At 49.6% G+C, this 23,043-nt stretch overlaps 1 protein-coding gene across 1 annotated transcript in view; it reads left to right on the top strand.

The window, feature by feature from the left end:
- Positions 1-3,774: 3,774 nt before the first annotated feature.
- Positions 3,775-23,043, top strand: part of ABCC1 (ATP binding cassette subfamily C member 1) — a 126,988-nt gene continuing 107,719 nt past the window's right edge. The window contains exon 1 of the mRNA XM_058569971.1: positions 3,775-3,865. Within this exon, the coding sequence (XP_058425954.1) occupies positions 3,818-3,865 (48 nt within the window). The 5' untranslated portion in view covers positions 3,775-3,817. The remainder of the gene's footprint in view (positions 3,866-23,043) is intronic.

The raw sequence follows: 23,043 nt of genomic DNA, 5'->3' as shown, positions 1-23,043 counted from the left end.
GGTATTACAAAATGAATGAACAGGAAGCAGGTGCTGTGAAAAATGAAAAGGATCTCTCTGGCATTCTTGTCTATACCATTCACTGAGCTCATAGTCCACCAAGACTGCCGAAGCTTGAAATCCAAATCCTGCAATTTCATCACCAATTATTCTGTTTGTTGTCGGTTGGGTGAGTTTGGCCCAGGGCCCAGAGCCTCTTGGTCTGAGGGTGTTGGTTACTGTAGAGAGCTGCAGATGGGGAGGAAGGGGCTTGGAGAGAAAGGGAAGGGAGGGCCTCCAAGTCTGTGGCTGAAAGGAGCCCCAGGGAGGCTCGGCGGTTAAGAGCAGGGCCGGGTCCTGTCTCTGCCACATTCCAGCTGTGGGATCTTGGACAAGAACCTCAACCCTCTAACCCTCAGTTTCCACTCCTGGAAAATGGTATGCTCATTTGTTTGTGCTGTCATCCGCTTCCTTCTCATGAGTGCAGAGATCTTTGCTTTGTTCACTGCTGTGTGTCTGGCCGATGGTAGGTCCCCATAAATATCTTTATTTTATTTATTTTCTATTTTAAGTTTTTATATAAGGTATAAATTTTATAGAGCAAAGTACAGCAACCTTAAGTGTCTAGCTCGATGAATTTTAAAATATTTGTGTGTATGTGTATACAAACCATGTAATTACCACCAGATCAGGTTATAGAACATTTCCAGCTCCCCTGCAGACTTGCTTGTACCCCTTCCTAATCATAATCCCCCAAACACAACCATTATTCTGACCATCAACATCTACAGTAGTCCCCCCCTTATCTGTGGGGGGTATGTTCCAAGAACCCTAATAGATGACTGAAACTGTGGATAGTGCCGAACCCTACATATACTACAGTGTTTCCTATGCATACATATTTGAGGTGTGGCAGCAAAACTAGCACAAATTTCTTTTTCCTTCTTCACAATTTCACGGATAGAAGATTTGTAGATTTTAGCAATCTGAGTATACGATTTTTTTCATTCCTTATTAAGTTGAGAGAACGTTCACCTTTTTACTTAAAGGAAGCGCTTGATGGCTTCTCTTTGGCATATCCGAATTGCTAGCATCACTACTCTTGTGATTTGGGGTCATTATTAAGTGAGATAAGTTACTTGAGCGAGATGGAGCGAGATGGAATGGGACAGAGTGAGATTTCATCACACTACTCAGAACAACCCGCAATTTAAAACGTACCAACTGTTTATTTCTGGAATTTTCCATTTCATATTTTTGGACCATGGTTGACTATGGGTAACTGAAGCTGCGGAAAGTGTTTGTGTCTTTTGTCTGCCTTCTTTTGCTCCTTATTGTGTTTTGTGAGATTCATCCATATTATTGCATGTGTTAGTAATTTGATCTTTTTTTTTTTTTTTGCTGTGCAGTAATCTATTGTGTAAATATGCCACAACTTATTCATCCTTTTGACTACTGATGGGCATTTAGGTTGTTTCTAGTTTTTGGCTATTTTAAATAAAGCTGTGAGGAACACCTTTTGTAGGTGTCTTTTGATGGACATAAGCACTCCTTTCTCTTGGAAAGGAGTAGAATTGCCGTGTTACGGTGAAGTTGTATGTTTAGCTTTAGTAGAAACTGCCAGTTTTCCAAAGTGGTTGAACCAGTTCACACTTCCACCAACAAAGTGTGAGCGTTCTGTTGCTCCACATCTTTGGTAAAACTTGGTATTTTCGTTTCAGTATTTCTGGTGGGTGTGTAATGGTATTTCACCAGAGTTTTACTTGCCTTTCCCTGATGACTAATGATGTTGAGCATCTTTTCATATGGTTCCTCAATAAATATTTGTTTAAAGAATGAATGAAGAGTTTGGTTAAAAATGGAAAGGAATCTGATCCCGTGTCTTGCCCTGCTTACAACCCACCAGTGGTTCCCCATGGCTCAGCCAGGCTGCAACCCCACCCTTGGCCGACAAGATCCTGCATGCTCTGGCCCCTTCTGAGCCATCCCACCCAGATGAATCCCTTCTGCTTCTCTCTCTGGATTCCTGCCACCCAGACTGTCTTCAGGTTCCTCCAAGGACCTGCTCTGTCCTGCTTCACAGCTTTTTCATAAGCTGTTTTCTTTAGCCCAGAATACATCACTATATCTCAGCTCAAGCTCCTTCCTCCAGGAAGCCTTCCCTGACTTTCACCACCAACAGCAGGACACTTTTAGGCTCTCTCTGACTCCTACTTCCTCTTCCTAGCTTTTATCACAGCTATAAATACTCTTTTCTTTACATGATTATTTGCCCAACCTATTCTCCTACCATAAGAAAAAAACACACTTAAAAAGACCCCCACCAGAAACCCTAACACTTTAAGCTCCAGAGGAGCAGCAACTTTTTCTTGCTCCTAGCAAGTCCTGGCATATAGTAGATGCTCAATAAGCACTTACTGAATGTATAAATGTCAGAGCAACAGCACAGGAGCATCATCACCTGAAAGTAAATTATCCCTTAAAGACTCACTCACCCTGGGGGCAACCTGGGCCAATAAAAAAATCATAGAATACAATCCATCTTACTCCCACACTCACTAGGTCCTTTGGGGGTCTCAAATTCAAACACTGTTCCTGGTGTGTGTGCGCGTGTAATGGAGGCCCACATCAGGCAGGGGATGAAGGAGGAGAAGGAGGAGGGAAGGTGTGGCTGGTGTCATAGCAAAAGCTCAGACCCCCAGGCCCCAGCCCCAGCTCCTCTCACCCCCCTGCCTGTGCATTAAACAGTTCTGCGGCAACACAGCAAAATGGTTAGCATCACATTCCTCCTTTCCCAAACAGCCTGCATGGGGTCAAAGTCTGGCTTGGCCGCTTACTGTCCATATAATCTATGACAAATTTCTGTGCCTTGCTGGGCCTCAGTCTCCTCAACTGCAAAATGGGCATACTACTACTATTTGCCTCATGGGGTTCTTGTGAGGAATTATAGGAGTTAATTCACGTTCGTTGCTAAGAACACAGCCAAAGGAAGCCCCTTGACTGTGAAGGCCTGTTAATTATTACCGTGTCTCTAAGGTGAGGATCAATAACCTGGTTATTTCCTGAGTGCTGCTCAAAGAGGTTTCTAGAAAATGCTAAGGTGCTTTGCACACATTTGTGTGGGATGGAAATTGGAGCCTTCAGGCCATGAGTGCCCTGGAGTCAGACAGGTCATAGATTCGAATCCCACTTCCCCTACTTGCCAGCTGTGTGACCTTGGGCAAGTCACTTCGCCTGAGCCTCAGTTTCTCCATCTGTAAAGGGCAGATGCACAGGAGCATCCTCCTCCTGTTTCCGTGTCAGCTCTGGAGTCAGCTGGCTGGGTTAGTGACCCTGGAAAGGTCACTCCACCTCTCTGCCCCTTTTCTTCCTTCCTGAAAGGAGAGTTACTCGAGTGGGGATCCAGGGAGGGCGCAGCTAAGAGCCTGGGCACTCTCCAGGCCGAAGAGGGCTCGGTACAGGTTATCCCCGCCCCCCCCCCCCGCCCCGGTTGTTATGATTACTGTTGCTGTGGTCGTGGTGGTTGTTCACAAAGGGTCGCAGAGTCTGGACACCCAGGCCCCCGCGGCTTCCGGGGGGTCGGCAGGCCTGACGGGGTGGGACGGGGCGGCACGGGGCGCCGGGCCGCGGGACCCCGAGGGGCGTGGCGCGCGCCGTGCGCCGGGGGGAGCGCGCGGGGCGGGGCGGCCGCATCCCCGTGACGCGCGGGCCAACCAGGCGGCGTTGCGGCCCCGGCTCCGCCGCCGCCGCCGCCGCCCGCCCTCGCCGCCAGCAGCCGGGCCCGTCCGCCGCCCGCCGCCGCCCGCCGCCCGCCGCCCGCGGAGCCCAGGCCGGCCGCATGGCGCCCCGGGGCTTCTGCAGCGCCGACGGCTCCGATCCGCTCTGGGTACGTGCTCGGCGGCCGCGCGCCCCGCCCGCCCGGGGGTCCCGCCCGCCCCGCGGCCGCCCCGCGGCGGTGCCGCTGATGGGGGAGCTCGGGGCGCAGGCCGGGGACGCGGGGCGTGAGGGGGCGGCGCGCGTGCACGTGCCGGGCCTGCGGCCTGGGGGGAAAGGTGAGGGGCAGCCCGGCGGAGGGGGCTGAAAGCAGAGGCTCTTCCTGCTCGGGAGGTCCCTCCCGCGGTAAAAATCACCTTCCAGGGCAGGGGCCGCCGGAGATGGGGACACTCAAGCGGGTTGTGTCTGCTTAGGTTCTGCCATCTCTTCTGTGGCTTGGTGGCCCCCCTTCTCGCCAAGAACACCCCGTTACCAAAGGGCTGAGCTGGGGAGGGGCTCACGCTCTGGAAAGGGGCTTCCCAGTGAGGGAAGTTTCCCCCCTCCCCAGGTTTGCATCCACGTTCCTCTCCTGTGGCTGCATATTTTTGTCAGCTTTTATTTTCTTTCTGCTTGATGACTCTGGAGGGAGTTCGGGGGGACAGGGGAAGAATTAGGGAAGTTTGAGGAACAGCCGGGAAAGAAGGTAGGGCTGTTCACCCCTGCCATGTCCGCCTGACCCTCGGGTCGGGGTTGGGGTGCAGCTGAGGATGCCCAGCACCGTGGTGCCGGCGGGCGTGCCGTCCCACCCCTGTAATTTAGGCTCCTCTCCGTGGGGACCCGCCTTGGGTTTTACCCCGGCAAGTTTTCATCGGAATGGGCAGCGCCCAGCCTGGCTGGGTCTCCCTAGTCCACTTCCTGTGGCTTAATCCCCAGCATCTTGGGCTTTTAGCTTCCCTCTAATGCGATTTGCCGCTTTGTGCCAGGAGGGCGCTTGTGTGTCATGCCATCTTGATTATTGGTAAACACGAGAGGCAAATCTGGACATGATAGTTTTTCCACTTTTGTTTAGGAATCAGAAGAGAGAAATATCCTTGGCTCTTAGGAGCTGGTGGTTACCCTCCCAAAATACCTTCTTGTCTTGTCTTGTGGTCCTCTCCTCACAGGCTGTCTTTGGAGTGTTGAAAAGTCATCCTTGGGGGCCCCATGGGAAGGCTTTATTTTTAGGGGGTATCATTTGATAGAACAACCAAACACGCCTTGGTATGTGCCACATTTTCAGGGCAGTGGGGTTGGAGATTTACTCCAGGGCTGGAAACAGGACAGATGCTTTGCATTCGGGGTCGGGGAGTGATTGGAGAGTTTGCAAAGTAAGACTGGGGTTAGCAGAGAGAGGAAAACCTGCCGAGTTCCTGGTCCCCATGCCAGGTGTAACAGCAGCAAGGTTGTTTCTGCAAGGAGCCACGTGGGGATCTGGCCTCGTGTTGCTGTGAATTCTGGAGTATTTACTTGTTTATTTTCTTCTCCTAAATTACAGAGGGGAAAAAATAGTCGACCATAAATTAGATTCCATGTCAGGATGTATTTTATTGATGGCAGCTGGCAGTTGATGGCTAATGAGGTTTTCTAAAGTATATTTGGGGGTGTCGTCAGTTTATTTAGCTTAAGAAGCTCATCGAGGAAAGCCAGTTGTGTTTTTTGCTCCTTGTAAGAACTTTTTGAAACAGAAATTGCCAGGTGGTTGGGTTTCCTTGGGGGTGGCAGTGGTGGGCCTTCACCTCTGCCAGGGCCTCCCTCCCTCCCCAGTCTTTGGCCTCTCAGACTTACCTCTGCTCCTCCTCCCTCTGGGTTCCTGGACTCACTGGATGCCCCATTTTGTGGAGTTGTCCTGAAACCGGCGTTTGTGAGTGCCCAGCTGGGGCATGAGAGCTTCCCAGTCGCAGGAGAAACCAAATGCAGTGGAAAGCAGGGGGCTTCTGTGTTTTCAGGATGGGACGCTCAAGGCCCAGAGAGACTGCCTCCCAGCCGGTTGGATAACTGTGTGACCTTGGGCAAGCCACTTTGCCTCTCTGTGCCTCAATTTCCTCATCTGTAAAATGGGGGCAGGGGCCAAAAAAGTCCCAGCCTCCTATGGCTGTTGTGAAGAGTAGATGAGTTCATCTGTGTAAGTGGCTCAGCCTGTGCCCTGCACAGAGTTAAACAATGGTGATTATTATTCGTTCCGAAGATGGAGTTGTGTGTTTCAAGTTGCTTGTCTTTTCTTGGCACCCACATTTTCTTCAGCAGGTGGGGGTGGAATTGGGGTACCCATCCACTCATGCCTGGCTCCTCCCTGACCAAGGTCGTGTGTTTAGAAGTCAAGGTGACTAGCCCACATGAGACTCTTATCATAAGAGTTTTGTTCCTGGGCCACTGCCTGCCTCTGAGCCCCAGGAAACGTCCAGAAAACCCCAGAACGTGGAAGTGGCCCATGCTGAGGGTTCCGCAGACTTCCTGCCTTCCCTCAGGCAAATGCTTTGGGATGAGAAAAGAGGAACTTCGTTATCTATATGGAAAATAGGGGCTGAGTTCACCAGCACTGGGCTGGCTTTTTTCCATTGGGGCTGGTGGGAGGAGCGGTTTTGTGCTGATGTTTGAATGATGGTGGGGAAAATGGGCCTGTGCCTCCCTTTGCGAGTTAATTTTTAAAAAATGTTTGTTAATAGTTTGCTGTTTGGTGTAGAGAAATTGGAAAATGTCGAAAAGTAGAGAAAACAAATCAGTAAGTTGTGTGGCATGGTGGCCGAGGGCGAGTGCTCGTGTCCTCTGGGACTGGCTCTGCAGCTTAGGCGAGTTACTTCCCACTTCCGTGCCTCAGTTTCCCCATGTGGAAAATGGTGGTGATAACACGCCACCAAGTGAATAGTGGTCACGGGAGGAATAAATGCGTGAATAATTGCCAGGTGCTTAGAATGTTGCTGCTTGGTGTGCAGTTAGCACTCAGTAAATGCTTAGCGATCCATGCCAACTGGAATTCTCTAGTTAGTTTTTGCTGCTGCACCTCCTGCTGCGGGGGGTGAACAGAAGTAGCAGGTCTGGGTTGCAGTTCCTGGAGTCCTGTTGATACTTGATCCTGATGCTAATAATTGCCGCAGAGATGCTCCGTGGCGTCCTCCGACTCAGCAAACCCCTGCATAGTCCAATTAAGCCACCAAAGGGCGAGATCTCGAAAGGGAGTGTCTGAGAAGCTATTAGAAATTTCTCTTGCGGTAAGGTCTGGCCTTGGAGTCAGTGTAATTCTTGCCTTAATCTCTCCCCTTGGCTTCTCCGCAGTCCACGAAGAGCCAAAGTGTTTTCCATCTTCCAGATAGCCCAGTGGTTTTCAGACTCATCTCTTTGCTTTCTCCCTCTTCTCTTCTTCCCCTTTCTGTCCGCCCTTCTGTCCAGTCTCCTTCTCTCTCCCTTCCTTGTGGTTCATCAGAGCCGAAGGGGAGCCTGGAGCTAAGGGGGTGGTCCTCTCCACGCACCCCACTTCGTGCATGTTGAATCGCAGGCCCAGAATGGCAGTGGGATAAGGTAACAAGGTGTGTAGCTTTGGGAGAGAACAGGGGAGCCTTTGAAAGGACAGGGCAGGGCAAGAAGTAATTCAGGGTGCCAGGGTTGCCCTTTGGCCTTGCAGAAGGAAACTATAGCCGGCTCATTTGGCCGAGACACAGGATGGGCCGTGTCCCCGTCCCCCTGCTGGACCAGCTCCGTGTGTGATAGTCTTGGAGGTGCCACACTTCCGGAACGTGCTGCTGGACCCAACTTTTAGGGGATTCCTCCACCTGGGTGTCTCATGGGCGTCTCTGACTTAGCATGTCCCAAAGGGAACTCGGGACCCTCCTCCCCCAGCCCCCCCATCTCAGTTCACAGCAGCCCCGTCCTCACAGAGGCTCAGGCCCAAACCCCGCATCAGCCTTGACTTTCCTCTCACCCTCCCGTCGCGCATCTGATCTGTCAGCAAGTCCTGTTGCCCGTTCCTCACAATGTTGCCACGTCTGCCTGCTTCTCACAGCCTCCCCATCGGCTCCCTGCTGGGTTTGAACACTGCCTCCTCAGTGCCCCCTCTGCCTGCATCCTTGACCCCTACAGTCTGGTCTCAGCCCAGAAGCCAGAGGATCCTCTTAAGACGCGGATCAGATCCTCTCGCATCTGGCTCCATCATCTGTCTGACCTCATCGCCAGCTACTTTCTGTCTCATTCCATTCCTTTCCCTTGCTGTTTCCGCTGCCTGGAATGTTTCTTCACCTTCAAATCCTTCACAGGTCCCCTCAGGCAGCCCTGACTCCCTGCCACTTCTTGGTGCTTCTGCTCCCTCCCTGCTGCCCCCCCCACGTACTGCCTTCTAATACTACAGATAGTTATTTGTTTACTCCCTGCCTCAGTCTCCCCACGTGGAAAGGTCATCGCCACCGGGGCCGGGTTTTTCCCTGTGTTTGTTTCCATGGCTGTCATCTCAGCCCCTGGAACGGTGTCTATAACACAGTAGATGCTTAGTTAATATTTGTTGACTGCATGAGTGACCCGAAGCACCAGGATGGCTTTCGAGCTGGGTCAGGGCCTCCCTGGAGATCTTGCAAGATGAAAGTCACTCACCTGTCTGGGATGGATACTCAGGTGGACCGAGCCCTCCAGCTTCCATATTCGACTGCTTGTATTTTATCTTGCAGGGGTCAGAGTGAGTCTCGTCCATCTGTCTTTTCCCAGGACCCTGTGCCTCGCGCACAGTAGGCTCAAGTAACATTTGAATTTGAGTGTATGAGGTACAGGTTCCAAACGGGGGGTTAGGTCTAGCCCACCAGTGTGCTGTTTTGGCTTTTTGTAAGTTATAAATTACTGTAATTGCTAATATTTACTCATTGGAAGATTTCACAGAAACATCTGGATTTCTGACCTTATGAAAAATCAGAAGCTCTGATAGCATGAGGGCCTGCCTTTGTACGTGGTAGTGGTCAGCTGGGGCTGCCCCCTCCAGAATTAGGCCTGTTTGCTCCACTTTGCCGCAGTCCCCACTGTTCCTTATTGCACCTTCAGTTCTGAGGCCCAGTGCTCGTTGCCTTTTTTCATTGTGCTTTCTCACCTGCTCTGCTTCCTTCACTGATGGAACCCACCTGGCACCTCTAGGCACTTGAGTTGGCATCCCCTGCTTTGAAGCCCAACCTTTTGGGGAAGTGACCGGGGCTGATCTGAATTTGCTGGTTTGTTGACGCAGATACCCTGGCTCTGGCTTGGTCATGTTGGCAGGATGGGATGGAAAAACTAATTGTCAATGCCCAAGGAATCAGAAGCAAGCATCGAATTTGTGTGCTGGCTCCAGGTTTTCATGGTGGGCTAAGGTCTAGATTTCATCAGGTCTTAATGACCAGTAAAACTCTAGCCTGTAAAAACTTGCCTGAACATTTTGCAAAAAGAAATAAAGTGCTGATAAAATGGGTGGGGATAATGGCAAAGACTTGAAGGTCCTCAGGGCTCCCCTGAGCCTGGCATGGAAATTGACAGCATCTCCTCTGATGGAGGTGTGCGACCTGTACTTACCTCTTGAAGGCTGAGGGTTGAGGGGGCCCTTTGAGGCAGCCAGTTTGGGGTTGGGGTGGTAGGTGTGGAGCACAGTTCCCCCTCCGTGGCGCTCTTGACATCTTAGACCAGATCATTCTGTGCTGGGGGGCTGTCCTGTGCATCGTAGGATGTTTAGCAGCAGTCTTGGCCTCTACCCACTAGATACCAGTAGCATCTTCTCTTGTGGTGACAACAAAAATATCTCCAGACGTTGTCAGATGTCCCCTGGGTGGCGAAGTCACACAGCCATTAATGTGGAGGAATCTGGAGAAGAAATTTTGGGCAAGGCTCTCGCCGTATCCTCGCATTTCCCTGGCAGGTTTTAGGCTGTCGAACGTCTCGTGCAGTTGGCTGATTGGGGTTGCCTTGGAGAGGCTTAATGAGACGTCAGGGGTTAAACTCCAATTAGCCAGAGCATGCTGTTGCCGCTTTCCACTGAGGGCTGCGCTTTTCTCCCCTGGTTCTGGTTGGAGTGCATTCAGGCGCAGGGTGAAGCCTGCCTTTAGAGGTCAGCTTTGAAGCGCTCCTCTTCCATTTCAGACTGCCCCGGGGCACGTGGATGATTACACAGTCAGGATTCCACTTAAGTGTCCCCTTGGTTTAACTGTGGGATTCATCTCCGGGGGCTGGTTGCCAAGTTCTGGAACAAGGGTCTAGATGACCCGGAGGGTGGCTCTAGGTGGGCATCCCGTACCCGAAGGTAGTAATTGAGGTTTTATGGGACTTTTCCCTTCCCTCTCAGTGAGAACCTCAGCTTACCTTCTGTTGGAGTCTTAGGGAGCTCCTTGCTTGGGGGTGCCCTCCTCGTGGAGGGCATTTATCAGGTGCCAGTGTTCCCAGGATGGAGAACTTCAGTGTGGTCTTTTAAAACACTGGATTCCATCTCTTGTTCTTCCTGCAACTGTGTCTCATTCATTCATTGATTCATTCATTCAGTCTTTTATTCTCTGAGCGTCTACCACGTGCTGGCAGTGTGCTAGACACTGGGGATACAGCCATGAACAGACAGACGAGGCCCATGCTCTCCTGGAGCTTACACTGGGGATGACTCAAACGATTTTGAATAGTGGTAAGTGCCTCAAAGACATAAACTAGGAAGAACTGGGCTGGGTGCAAGCTAGGATAGAGGGATGTGCAGGGAAGGCCTTTCGGAGGGGATGACATTTGAACTGTGACCTGAATGGCAAAGCTGGCGGTGCAAGGACTGGGGCAAGGGAGTCCCACGTAGGGAGAACAGCAAGTGCAAAGGCCCTGGGGTGCTTGGTATGGTCCAAATATCACAGAGTTTAACTGAAAGGGACTGCAGAGCCCGTCTCATAAAAATCTTTCCTGGAGCATTCTGCGAAAATGCATAAAGCTAATAAAATGGGTTGTGGTAATAATAAGGGCCTGGACATTCCAAGGAGGAAGCGAACCCCAGCTTGTCAAGGAAACGGAGCAATGCTTGCTTGCCAACAGAGGCATGGCCTTGGGATCCATTTATGTTGGAATGAGTCTCAGGTTTTTAAAGTTAAGTTTACAGTTTTTTATGAGTCTTATCTGTTTCACAACATTAGCTGAAACCCTTCAGGGTCAGACCCAGTCGGGATTCCCCAGTCCTCACCTGCCCTTGATTCCTTCCAAAGGCTGTCATGACCTGTTAGGATGATAAGATGCTTTCTTGCTTGCTTAAGATGACTTTCTATAGATCGCTAGAAAACTCTTCTTTTAAAACTAGCTGTTATGGAATTGATCTGGCTGATCGCATGAGGAAGATCTTACATGGTAACTTTTTTGTGCTTTTTTTTACTTTTAAAAAGGCGAATAGTCTAGAAGACTATAAAGGGAAAGTAAAAGTTTCAGTACTTCCCCTCCCTGCGCTCTGTTCCCAGAAGTAGCCATTGTTGATAGTTACTCGGGTGTCCTTCTAGAAAAATTTCAGTCGTATGCAAATATGCGTGAAGAGGTGAGAGAGAGAGTGTGTATATCTTTTTTTTCCTCCCCAAATGGGTTCACATTCTGAATAATGTTCTGCATCTTGCTCCCTTCACTTAAAAACATGTTGATTTTCTTTCCATGATGAGTCCACGCAAATCGAAAGAAAAAGGAAATAACACTTCTTTACAAGCCACACACTCTTGTGTTAGATGACTGTGCCGTGAGATCTCCTAGGTTCCTCTTAGTCGCTGTCGGGGTGGGTTCCAGAATTTTCGCGTGGTAAACTGCTTTCTTGAGCATTCCTGGGCGCTCATCTTTGCACATGCATGCCGGTGGATATAAATGACTCAGCACAATCTAGTTCCCATGAGAAATTGCTGAGTTGAGGGATACATGCCTTTTGAAATTTGGTGGTTCTCATTGCCAGGTGGCAGCCGTGGGTTATCCTCCCACTAATGGACCCCCCAGCCTTTATTAAGTACCTGTTGTATTCCTGGCATTTGAGAGCAGGGAGCAAGCTGGGAATTGACCAGGCTCATGTTGCTTCACTGTGTATGAAAGGGTTTTTTTCAAGCTGAGTTAAACCTTACATTCCAGGGGGTCAGTCTGGAGAGCTCTTGGTTTTGTTCCAATTTTAAAAAGGTATGTTAAAATGTACACATTCTTTGACTTCTCTGTTGTTTAAAAGTCCTTTTATATCAAGAACTTAACAACATGTAAAGTTTTTCTCATCATGCAACTCATGATTTAATTTTTACATGTTAACTTTCTAGTTGAGTTGTCGTTTTCTGATTACCAAAGTGACGCTCCTTGTGACAAAAAACAACATAGAGATATTTAAATAAAGCATGAACATGCTACTCTCTGGAGCTAACCAGTAACCAAGATATTTTTCCAGTCCTTCTGGAATCATAGAAACATTTGTCAACATAAATAATATGGTTATAATAAAATGGGTTATGTTATAATCGTTACTCTGCATTTTATTTTTAACATTTTAACATACGATATGCGTAATACACAGAATCTCACTAATTCTTTACAGTGGTTTAATATTTGAAGTTATAGATTTGCTATAATTCAGCCATTTCCCTATTAATAGGGAATATTAATGCAGTTGCTTGCATTCGTTTCCCATTTTTTTGTTCCTGTAAACAGTGCTCCAGTAAACATCCTGGTACACGGGTAAAAATTATGTAAATTTTTGTTTTTAATAGGTTTTGGCTGGTTCTTTTCCAGAAAGGTTGTAGCAGGTCCATTCCCAGTGACGGTGAATGAGAATCTGCATTTCTCCGCATCTTTCCCAGCACTGGACATGGCCGAATTTTGTTAATTTAATGGATAAAAATATCTTATTTTCATCTGCATTTCCCCTACAGTTAGAAGCTGAGCATCCTGCAGTGTGTTCCCTGCTGATTTGCATGTTTTTTTCCTATGTCTGTCTGTCCGTGTTTTTTGTGCGTCTTTCCACGGGTTTTGTCTTTTTCCTGTTAATTTGCAGGAGCTGTTGATGTATTGGGAATCTTGCCCCTTTGGCTATCGTGTGTGTTGCAGATATTTTTTCACAGGCCGTCGTATGTCTGTTGTCTATGTGTTAACATCTGATCCTTGTCCAGATTTATATGTAGTTTTGCAAGGTGGCCCTTGTAGAGTGCGTACCATTTTCTCTCCTATGTTTTTCATTTGCTGTTGTAAGAATTTTCCCATGTTCCTGCATAACTTCTAAAATTATGCCTTTAGGGCCGGCCCCGTGGCTTAGCGGTTGGGTGCGCGAGCTCCACTGCTGGCAACCCGGGTTCGGAACCCCGGGCGCGCACCGCTTGTCTGGCCATGCTGAGGCCGCGTCCCACATACAGCAACTAGAAGGATGTGCAGCTATGACATACAACTATCTACTGGGGCTTTGGGGGGAAAATAAATAAATAAACTTATTTAAAAAAAAAAATAAAATTATGCCTTTAAATGTCCCAGCAATAGTTCCTTATGTTGGTGGACTATAATTTAACATAATTATCACTTGTGGTTTGACATTTAGATTGCTGCCTCCCCTCCCCCCTTTTTTTCTTTTAAAGCAAACATCGTAATGAGTATCATATGAATAGTGTCTGTTGGCTGAATTCCCTAGGGCATATTCACAGGAATAGTGTGCATATCTCAGAACATTTGAAAAGGTTAAAAGGTACTTTGGGATTAAGAAGGTTTTTAGAAAGACTTGGCTCAATTCACCGTTCCAGCAGGGTCTCAGGATACCCATTATTGTTGTTTTTATTATTATTATGAGCAGATGATAGGTGCAGATTAATGACAGTGTCCTCTCAGTCCCTCTGATCAGCCTTGTAAGGCTGGAGACCAGTAGCCCAGGGGAAAGTTGCAGCTGCCAGTTGTGGGGGAAGGTGACCCTGTAGTTACAATTTGGTTAGATTATCTCGAAGCCCTTTGATAAGGCTTCTTCCTCAAGACCAGTAGTTCACTAACCCAGCCCTTAGGAGAAAAGACACGTGGTAGATTAGAATCTCTCTGAGGACTGCAGTTGGAGTGCAATGGTGCTCTCCCATCTTTTGTCCCACCAAGTTCCATCTGTGAAGTCTGGGTGGGCCGTGTCACACTCGGTGCTGGGATTTCTGGTGTGGCAGCTCTCTTCTGGTTTATCATCTTGCGACCTCCGGGCCCCTGCGGGCCTTGGCAGAGTCAGGACAGAGCTCAGCCTGACCCCAGGGATTCAGACACCTGTCGCCGGCATCTGAGACAATTCAGGTTAGTCCGCCTAGTGTTACAGGGTGTGTGTGGGGTGCCCGGGTCTGGGTGAGGCATTCCGGGTATTGGGTGTCAGCTCTGAAATTGGGCTGATGTGTGGGGAAATCCATTCTGCGGATTTTTTTTGTAGTTTAGGATTAAGAAAACTTAAACTACCTAAATTCATGGCATATGAGTAAAGGTGGGCTAGGACACCTCTGAGAGCTGCGGACATTTCACATACTTGGAAAATTCCAGATTTTCTGTTACTATAAACGTGGTAGTGATTGAATTACTTAAAGAGACGTTTTTCTCTTACTCATCCTCTTCTTTGTCTGGTATTATAAGTGATACAGTATAAAATGAAACAGTGCAGAAACAAGTATAGTAAAATGAAAATCCTCCATAATCACAGGCTTCTAGAGATAATCTTATTGGTGGATTGGTGGTTTAATTTTCAGTCTCTTTTCTCTGCATATCCTCCTTTTAAAAAGAAGAATGGGGTCTTATGAAAACATACTATTTTTTGTTTTCGTTCACTAGTGCATCTGGGATAGGACCCATTTTTAATTAACAGGTATTTACTGGAAGATGAAACGTCAACATGGACCTAATGAAGTCATTTGCTAATAACTGTTCCCTGTCGAGGCAGGTGGTCACAGCCTTGTTTTTTAACCCCCGTGGACAAGGAGATCCTGGGGAAGATGTGAAGCAAGGCTTGAGTAGGTGGGCATGTCTTCGACCCTCTTAGAGGCCCCTGGCAGGAGACGGAACCTCCGAGGGTCAGTACCCCAGGCCCATGAGTGGTGCTCATAGGACACGCTCTCACCCATTGGTCTCATGGCCTGGCCCCATTCAGTGACAGTCTCTGAGGGTCTCCTGAATGTTCTCACACTGGGCTTGCCCACCTCTGGCTACAAGGGAGGTTTTATGCTTCCTGAGTGGGAGACAGTGAGAGAGAAGGGAGGTAGGAAAGGCTGTTGAGTAAGCAAGCCAGTGGTGTCTGCCACATACTTATTAATACTTTTCCTTAAGTCAATTCACTTTTTTTTTTGCTGAGGAAGATTCACCCTGAGCTAACGTCTGTGCCGATCTTCCTCTATTTTGTACGTGGGTTGCCGCCACAGCGTGGCCACCGACGAGTGGTGTATGTCCACGCCTGGGAACTAAACCTGGGCCACGGAAGTAGAGCATACCGAACTTAACCACTAGGCCACAGGGCCGGCCCCTCAGTTCGCTTTTTTTTTTAACTGAAATAAATTTGGCCCAAAGGAAGTTTCATATCACTTTAGAATATCTATGAAGTCACACGTTGCTGATATTTGTGTATTGACCTAATGGCTAGCTATTAAATATGTCACTACTAAAATGAAAAAATATCATATTCTGCAAGCTGCCTTGATCAATGGTTCTTACTTCCTGGCAGCTTTGCCCCCAAGGGACCCTTGTCAACGTCTGGAAACATTTCTGGTTGTCACGACTGGAGGGAAGGTGCTACCGGCATCTAGTGGGTAGAGAGCAGGGATGCTGCTAACGTTATACAGTGCTCAGGGAAGGCCCCCAAGAACAAAGAGGTATCAGGGCCCAAGTGTCAATAGTGCTGAGGCTGAGATACACTCTTCTAGACGTGGTCTGCGTGTCGCCGAGTCTTGGGTAATGCTCTGATTTGCTCGTCACTCTCTGTCATCTTCTGGGTGACTGTATATTGCCAGCACTTTACATCTCTAGCCTGCTTGTAGGTTTTCGGGCCTGTTCCTGCAGAGACTGTCAGAGCCCCAGTGCACCTGTGGAGTAGATTAACATGTGGACGTGAATTCAAGATACTGTTGCTCCTCGAGCGCCTTCTAGAAACTGGAGAGAAAGGAGCGGATAGACCCCGAAGCTGGAGTGGCTGAAATAATAACCCTGTCGCCAAGCAAATCCTATCCGAGGGCTTGTTTTGGAAAGAATAGCGAGCTGGCAGAGAGGGTTTCTCTCTGGGGCCAGGCAGAAACCGTGGCCTCTTGGTGACCGCGCTCTTCGGAAAGGGCTGTACTTTGTTGAGTGGGAGGTTTTATTGCCTCCTCTCTGCCTGGGTTTGGCAAAAACAACCTGGCCTGGGAAAGGAACCGGGGAGGCAGGCGGGCAGCTGGTAGGTGGAGATATCAGATCGGGCAGCTGGCAGCTTTGCCCCAGCCGGCCTGGTCAGGTGGCTTGACAATTACCCTCGGCCCCCATTGAAGTCAGTGGAGTTGCCGTGGAGCCATAGTGAGGAGGTGGGGTGGGGCGATTACTGCCTGCCTCCTGGGGTTATGGTGACTAAGACGCAAGGCCATGGCTCATTTTCCCTTCTTGATTCTGGAAACTCAGAAAAAAGCCTCTTGCCATCCCTTCGTGGCGCAGCTAGATTAGAAAAGAGGCCGGGCTGTGCGTGCCACATTTCACTGACTCTGGGAGGCTGGCACTTGTGACCTCCGTCCCCATGTCTGAGATGCTGTGCTATGAGACGTGGCCGGCAGAGATTGTGGGACGCACTGATGGTGGGACACAGACCCGTGTCAAAGACAGGAAGATGGGAAGAAACTCGGTCTGAGAATCGATGCAACATGATAGCTTCCAGTCTCTCCCTCCCTTCATTTTCTGTGTGTTATCCTTTTGTGGCTGTAGGTCCGATGCTAAGTGCCGGGGACACAGACGTGGCAAGTGAAACAGGCAGCCTCCCTGTCTCATGAGGCCACAGTTGTGAAGATGTTCAGAGGAGCACAGCAGCCCTGGGAGCCAGTGTAGTTTCCATTCAGATCCTGGTTCTGCTGTTTGCCAGCTGTGTGACCCTGGACAAGTGACTGTGCCTCTCTGTGCCTCCCTTTTCTCATGTGCAAAATGAGGATAATGGTAGTGCCTACCTCAGAGAGTTGTAAAATTAAGTGAGTTAATATACGATTAACCTGCTCGTCCTGTGACTGTTAAGTGCTGTTATTATTGCCATTGCTGTGCCATGGTCATTATGATGATTGTCATCATCTTTATCGTCCCCGCTCTGGTCCAGAGTGAAATCCGAGCATTCGAGAGGAGGCTGAGAGAGAAAGAGGACTGAACTGCGATGTAGTCCCCGTTGGCCCTGAGGTAGCCACAGTTAACTTCTGGTCCTCGGGGTAGCACAGCCTCCTTGGCCCAGGTCAGGAAGCCTTTTTCTTCTGTGCCTCGGTTTCCTCCTCTGTACCATGGAGGATGGTAACAGTACCTGCCTCCTGGTAGGTTTGTTTTAGAGATTGGACGAGGTGTGACATGTAAAGGGCTGCGATCTGTGCCTAGGGCTATTTAAGGATCCACTCTGATAGTGTCGAACGTTCTCCTTGGAAAAGAGATGTCTCCTTCCACTTCTACCTTAAGCACCATCTGTTCCTCGATTCAGAATCCCCCTGACCCCTGATCACAGCTCTTCGGCGTCCTAGCTGTGGTGGTGTCTTTGCTTTCAGTCTTGGTCCCCGGGTGCCGGCCCTGCCCCTGCTTCCTGGTGGCCTCTTCAGAGCTGGAGGTGGCCTGACTTCGGTCCATGACGGCGGGGTCACTCTCCGCAGGATCCCGTGCCACCGTTTGCTCAGCTCTGGCTGCGTGGGAGCGTCCTGGTTTCCGCTGTGAGCGGCCCCGTGCGTGCGAATCGCCCCTTCTCTTGCTGCTGAGTTATTTCCTTTGGCCCTGTGCCCACGCCTGGGGCTGTCGGGTCACAGGCGGGCCGGAGTCGCTGGCTTCTCTTCGTGTGTTTCTGGGTTGCTCTTCAGGTAGATGTATTCTCCCCTTCTTTCGTTTGTTGAGCAAGGGTTTAAGGGGCGCCTGCTCTAGGCAGGTGAATTAAGAGCATGTGGTCCTGCTGTGGGGAGGGTACAGGTAACAGGGAAAGAGTTGATAGTTTGGACTTCCAGAGCGTTTCCTAAGCGCCATGGACTATTGTAAAGGCTTTATAAGTGCTAGTGATTTCATCCCGACAATGACCTGTGTGGTTATTCCCGTCCTATGGGTGGGAAACGGCGGCAGAGAGAGGTGAGGCCACCCAGCTAGCAGATGGCAGAGCTGGTTCAGACCCAGGCCGTCTGGCTCCAGAGTCTGGCCGGTCCCCCTGCTGCCCCCCTGCCCGGTGCTGCCCCATAAACATATGGGTGCTGCAGGGGATACAGAGGCTTTGGTCCTAGTGCATAGTGGGGGAAGGGGCCCTTCAGACGCACGAGGCCTGTCTCCCTGAGCTGGTATTTGAGGCCACACTGGGAGGATGAGAAGGAGCTGGCCAGGCCAGGGGCATTCCAGGCTCAGAACAGCCTATGGGAGGCCCCGAGGTGGGAAAAGCCTGGGTGAGTTTGAAGAACAGTGGAAAGGCAGTCCTGGCTAGAGCATCAGAAGTCTGGGGAGAACGTCATGGGCTGATATAATAATAACTGTAATAATAACAGCTCCCCCTCATATGGTCCCAGGAGTTGTACAAAACACTTTCCATTTCATCCTCAAAACAGTCCTACAAGGTTGATAGACAATTATCATCATACAGGTGGGGAAACTGAGGCCCATAGAAGTTATGTGACTTGCCCAGGGTCACACAGCTCATGTATAGCAGAGCTGGGATGGAATCTCAGCTGTTTTTTCCCGAGTTTAGACTCTCAGGGGTGGCACCATCCTGCCACTGTGACGGGAGTGTCCCTGGTTGCCACTGTAGCGGCTTGTTTTAAAATAGCTCTGGGTGCTTCCCAGGTCAGTGGCATGACAGGGAGACTGGGGTGGGCTAGAGCCGAGTCTTCCAACAGCCTGGGCCAGATGGCTGGCTAAGCCTTGGAGCAAGACAGAGTGCAGTGTCCTGGGGGCTTCAGCATCTGGCATTTGGCTTTTGTTTTTTTTAATTTTATTTATTTATTTTTTTTCCCCAAAGCCCCAGTAGATAGTTGTATGTCATAGCTGCACATCCTTCTAGTTGCTGTATGTGGGACGCGGCCTCAGCATGGCCAGAGAAGCGGCGTGTTGGTGCGCGCCCGGGATCTGAACCCGGGCCGCCAGCAGCGGAGCACGCGCACACTTAACCGCTAAGCCACGGGGCCGGCCCTGGCACTTGGCTTTATGAGCTGCTGTTTTCACTCGATGATGATAACCACCGCGACAGGAATAGCAGCGGTAATAACACGGTGGAAGTAGCGGCGGCAGCGAGCTCAGCGCCCCGCGACTGGCTTCCCACTGCCCTGACGTTGAGTGTTGATGGTCCAGTGAGAGATGAGAGAGTCAGAGAGGTGGAGTGACTTCCCCAAGGCCACACAGCCAGGAGGAGGTGGTGACAGGCCTCGAGCCCAGGCCTGCTGCTCCAGAGCCGTGCTCCTGACTGCTGGGTGGCGGTCCTCCCTTGGACAGTGCGGCCCGGGCCTGCTCCGCCGCGATGCTGCCTGGCTCGGATGGGGAGCACAGAGTTTGGAGTGGAGAGACCGTGGGATGGGGAGATGGGTGAGCCAGGATCCTCCCTGGGGTGGAAGGCACTGGGGCGGGGGATGGGGACCGGGTGTCTCGGAGAGGACTTTTGAGGATGAGGGTGGCTTTCCCAGTTTCCTGTTCTCGGCCTTTCAAGAGAAGGTCGAGTGAGCCAGAAACTTACCTCTCGGTTTCACAATTCCTCAGAGCTTTTGCAACGTGTGGGTGATGCAGCATTTTCTCATGAGAATCCTAAGTGAGGCTTCATTTTCTGCCGCTTAACTCACTCAGGCCCTGGCCTGTCCTCCCAACCCTCTTTGTCACCCAGTCCCCTCCTGGGCCTTTGTTCCACTTCTTGATGTGCAGTCATGGTCCTGTGCATAACCACGTTTCCATCAGTGACAGGCTGCATGTATGATGGCGGTCCCGTAAGACTGTAATGGAGCTGAAAAATTCCTGTTGCCTGGTGACATCGTGGCTTATGCAGACCTCAGCAAGCTCCTTAAAAAGTTTGAAAACTTGGACCCCGACTTTGAAAGGTTTTCATTAGTACAGAGGAATGTTCGTGATCCTTTGTCTGCTCACAAGCAAATATATGACTGAAAAAAAGAAACAAACCAGGCAAACCACCATGGACATATTTATGAAGAGTGACACCTCCTTAAGAAGAGCCTTAGGCAGGTCCTTCAGGAATGTTCCAGAAAAAGGCATGGCCATCATAGGAGATGACAGCTCCATGCGTGTTATTGCCCCTGAAGACCTTCTAGTGGGGCAGGCTGTGGAGGTGAAGACAGTGATATTGGAGATCCTGACCTGTGTAGGCCTGGGCCAACGTGTGTGTTCGTGTCTTAGCTTTTAACAAAAAAGTTTAAAAAGTAAAAATTTTTAAAAATAGAAAAAGGCTTACAGAATAAGGATATAAAGAAAATATTTTTGTCCAGCTGTACAATGTTTTATGTTTTAAGCTGTGTTATTACAAAAGAGCCAAAAAGTTAAAAAACAGTAAAAGTTTATAAAGTAAAAAAAGTTACAGTAGGCCAAGGTTAATTTATTATTGAAGAAAGAAAAATTTTTTTTTACAAACTTAGTGTGTCCTAAGGGTGCAGTGTGAAGGCCACAGTCATGTAGAGTAATGCCCTGGGCCTTCACGTTCCCCCCCTGTGCGCTCACTCCTACCCTAGAGCAGATTCCAGTCCTACAGCCCCCATTCGTGGTGAGTGCCCTATACAGGTGCACCATTTTTTCTCTTTTAGGCCGTATTTTTATTGTACCTTTTCTATGTTTAGATACAAAAATACTTACTGTTGTGTTAAAATTGCCTCCAGTATTCAGGAGAGTAACATGCGGTGCAGGTTTGTCGCCTAGGAGCCATAGGTACCCCATACAGCCTAGGTGTGTAGTATACCATCTAGGTGTAGGTACACTCTATGACGTTCGCACAACGACGAATCGCCTGACACATTTCTCAGACTGCGTCCCCGTTGTTAAACGACGCATGACTGTACTTGCACACTCTGAGCTCATCCAACGACGGTCTTGGATCCTGCTGTGCCCTTCTCTTAAAACACTGTTCCCTCCTGGCTCTACACTGGCAGATCTTAGCGTTCCTTAGATTCTACCTGCTTTGACAAGCCTGCTCTGAGCTCCCACGGGGTAATAATGACAGCAATGACTTTCACTAATAGAGTGGCTGCCAGGTACCCTGTCTCGGCGTGTGCATGACTCTCTCTGTCTTTTCTCAGTGAGCCAGCCTGCCTGTGTTGAAGTCTCCTTCTTCCGCTTGTAGGCTCTGCCGCCTCTGGCAAGTAGTTTACCTCTCTGTGCCTTGGTTGCTTCCTCTGCAAAATGGGAACAATAGTACCCACTTTAAAGGAGTGGGGTGAAGATGAAATAACGTAATGTGTGGATTTAGTCCTCATGATGACTCTGAAAAGCAGGTGTTCCTGTCCTTGCTGTGTGGACAAGGAAACTGAGTCGTCTTCCCCTTCGCTTTGTGAATTAACCCCTCTCTCTTCTCTGGACACCTCTTGCCATTTATGTGTATCTCTTCCATGACACTCAGTGCTTTCAGAGTCTTTTGTTATAGCCATTTATGTACCGGTCCTACCTCCTGTACAAGATTCTGAGCTTCTTAAGGGCAGGATACACATGTGGATGTTTCCTCTGTTAATGTGTTAAATGAATAGAAGGGCAGGTGGACGGGTCTTCAGAGTACTGGGTATTGGTGGCAGGAGTGGGGCCAGATGGAAAACTGTTAAGACAGTGAGTGGGTCTCAACCGGGGCGATTGTGCCCCCTGGGGACATTCACAGTGTCTAGAGACATTTTTGTTGTCACCACTTGGAGAGGAGGATGCTACTGGCATCTAGTGGGTAGAGACCAGGGATCCTCCATGCACAGGACAGCCCCACAACAGAATTCTCTGGCCCTAAATGTCAGTAGTGCCGAGGGTGTGAAACCTTGGGTTAAGGGGACGTATAATCTGGTTACCACGAAGATCGCAATGGGAAAAGACATCACATTAAAATTTTTTTTAACAAGTACAAACGAGTCCCGTCTAGATGATATATCTTCCTGCTGAGGTGATGAAATCGGGTCGGTGTGAATTTATTTATTTTTTATTGAGGGAAAGTGTAGGTTCTCAGGACAGCATATATAAGGTGAAAATCGCACAGTCGTAGTGACGCTGGGTCTTATTCATGTTTTTTTTTTTAACAGCTTTACGGAGGTGTAATTCACATACCATATGATTCACCCATTTAAAGTGTACAGTTTGGCGGCTTTTAGTACAGTCACGGAGTTGTACATGCATCACCACCATCGATTTTGGCACTTTTTTTTTTTTTGTGAGGAGGACTAGCCCTAAGCTAACATCCTATGCCAATCCTCCCCATTTTTTTTCTTGAGGAAGACTGGCCCTGGGCTAACATCCGTGCCCGTCTTCCTCTACTTTATATGGGACACCGCCACAGCATGGCTTACCAAGTGGTGTGTCAGTGCGCACCCGGGATCCAAACGTGCGAACCCTGGGCCGCCGCAGCGGAGCGCGCACACTTAACTGCTTGCGCCACCGGGCCGGCCCCGATTTGGGCACATTTTCATCCCCCCACTTACCCATCTCCGTGTCCTTAAGACCTGGCGGGTGTGTGCATGCTGTGAGTGTCGCCAGGGTCGGCTGCGTCTTGTGGACGGTTCCCCGAGGCTCATCCTGGTGTCTGTTCGTAGATTTCACAGGTGCTTACTGAGTGCCAGGCGCTGCAGCGAGTGGGGAGTGACGTATCGAGGGACCAATCCTGGGCGTGCGCTGCCCTCGAGGAACTGACACTCTGGGGGAGAGCAAGATACAGAAAAAAATAACCGATGAAATAAAGAGCGTCCGATTAAGCCGTGTGAAATTGTTGACGTTCACCGATGTGTGGCCCTGTTTGGCCCTGACGCGGGGTTGGCAGACTTTTTCTGTGAAGAGTCAGGTGGTCACTATTTTAGGCTTTGCGGGCCAAGAGGCAGAATTGAGTGACTGTCCTTGTCGGAAGGCAGATTGTCTTTTCTACGTCGTATGTTTGAAAATGTGAAAGCCTTTGCTGGTTTGGGGGCTGCACAGAAGCAGGCAGTGGGCCTGCACGTGGGCCGGAGTTGGCCCCCCTCTGACCTATAGAAGTGGCAATTCACATCT

This window comes from Diceros bicornis, chromosome 26, assembly GCF_020826845.1.
Source record: "Diceros bicornis minor isolate mBicDic1 chromosome 26, mDicBic1.mat.cur, whole genome shotgun sequence".
NCBI lineage: Eukaryota > Metazoa > Chordata > Mammalia > Perissodactyla > Rhinocerotidae > Diceros > Diceros bicornis.
This window is presented reverse-complemented; position numbering and strand designations above follow the sequence as displayed.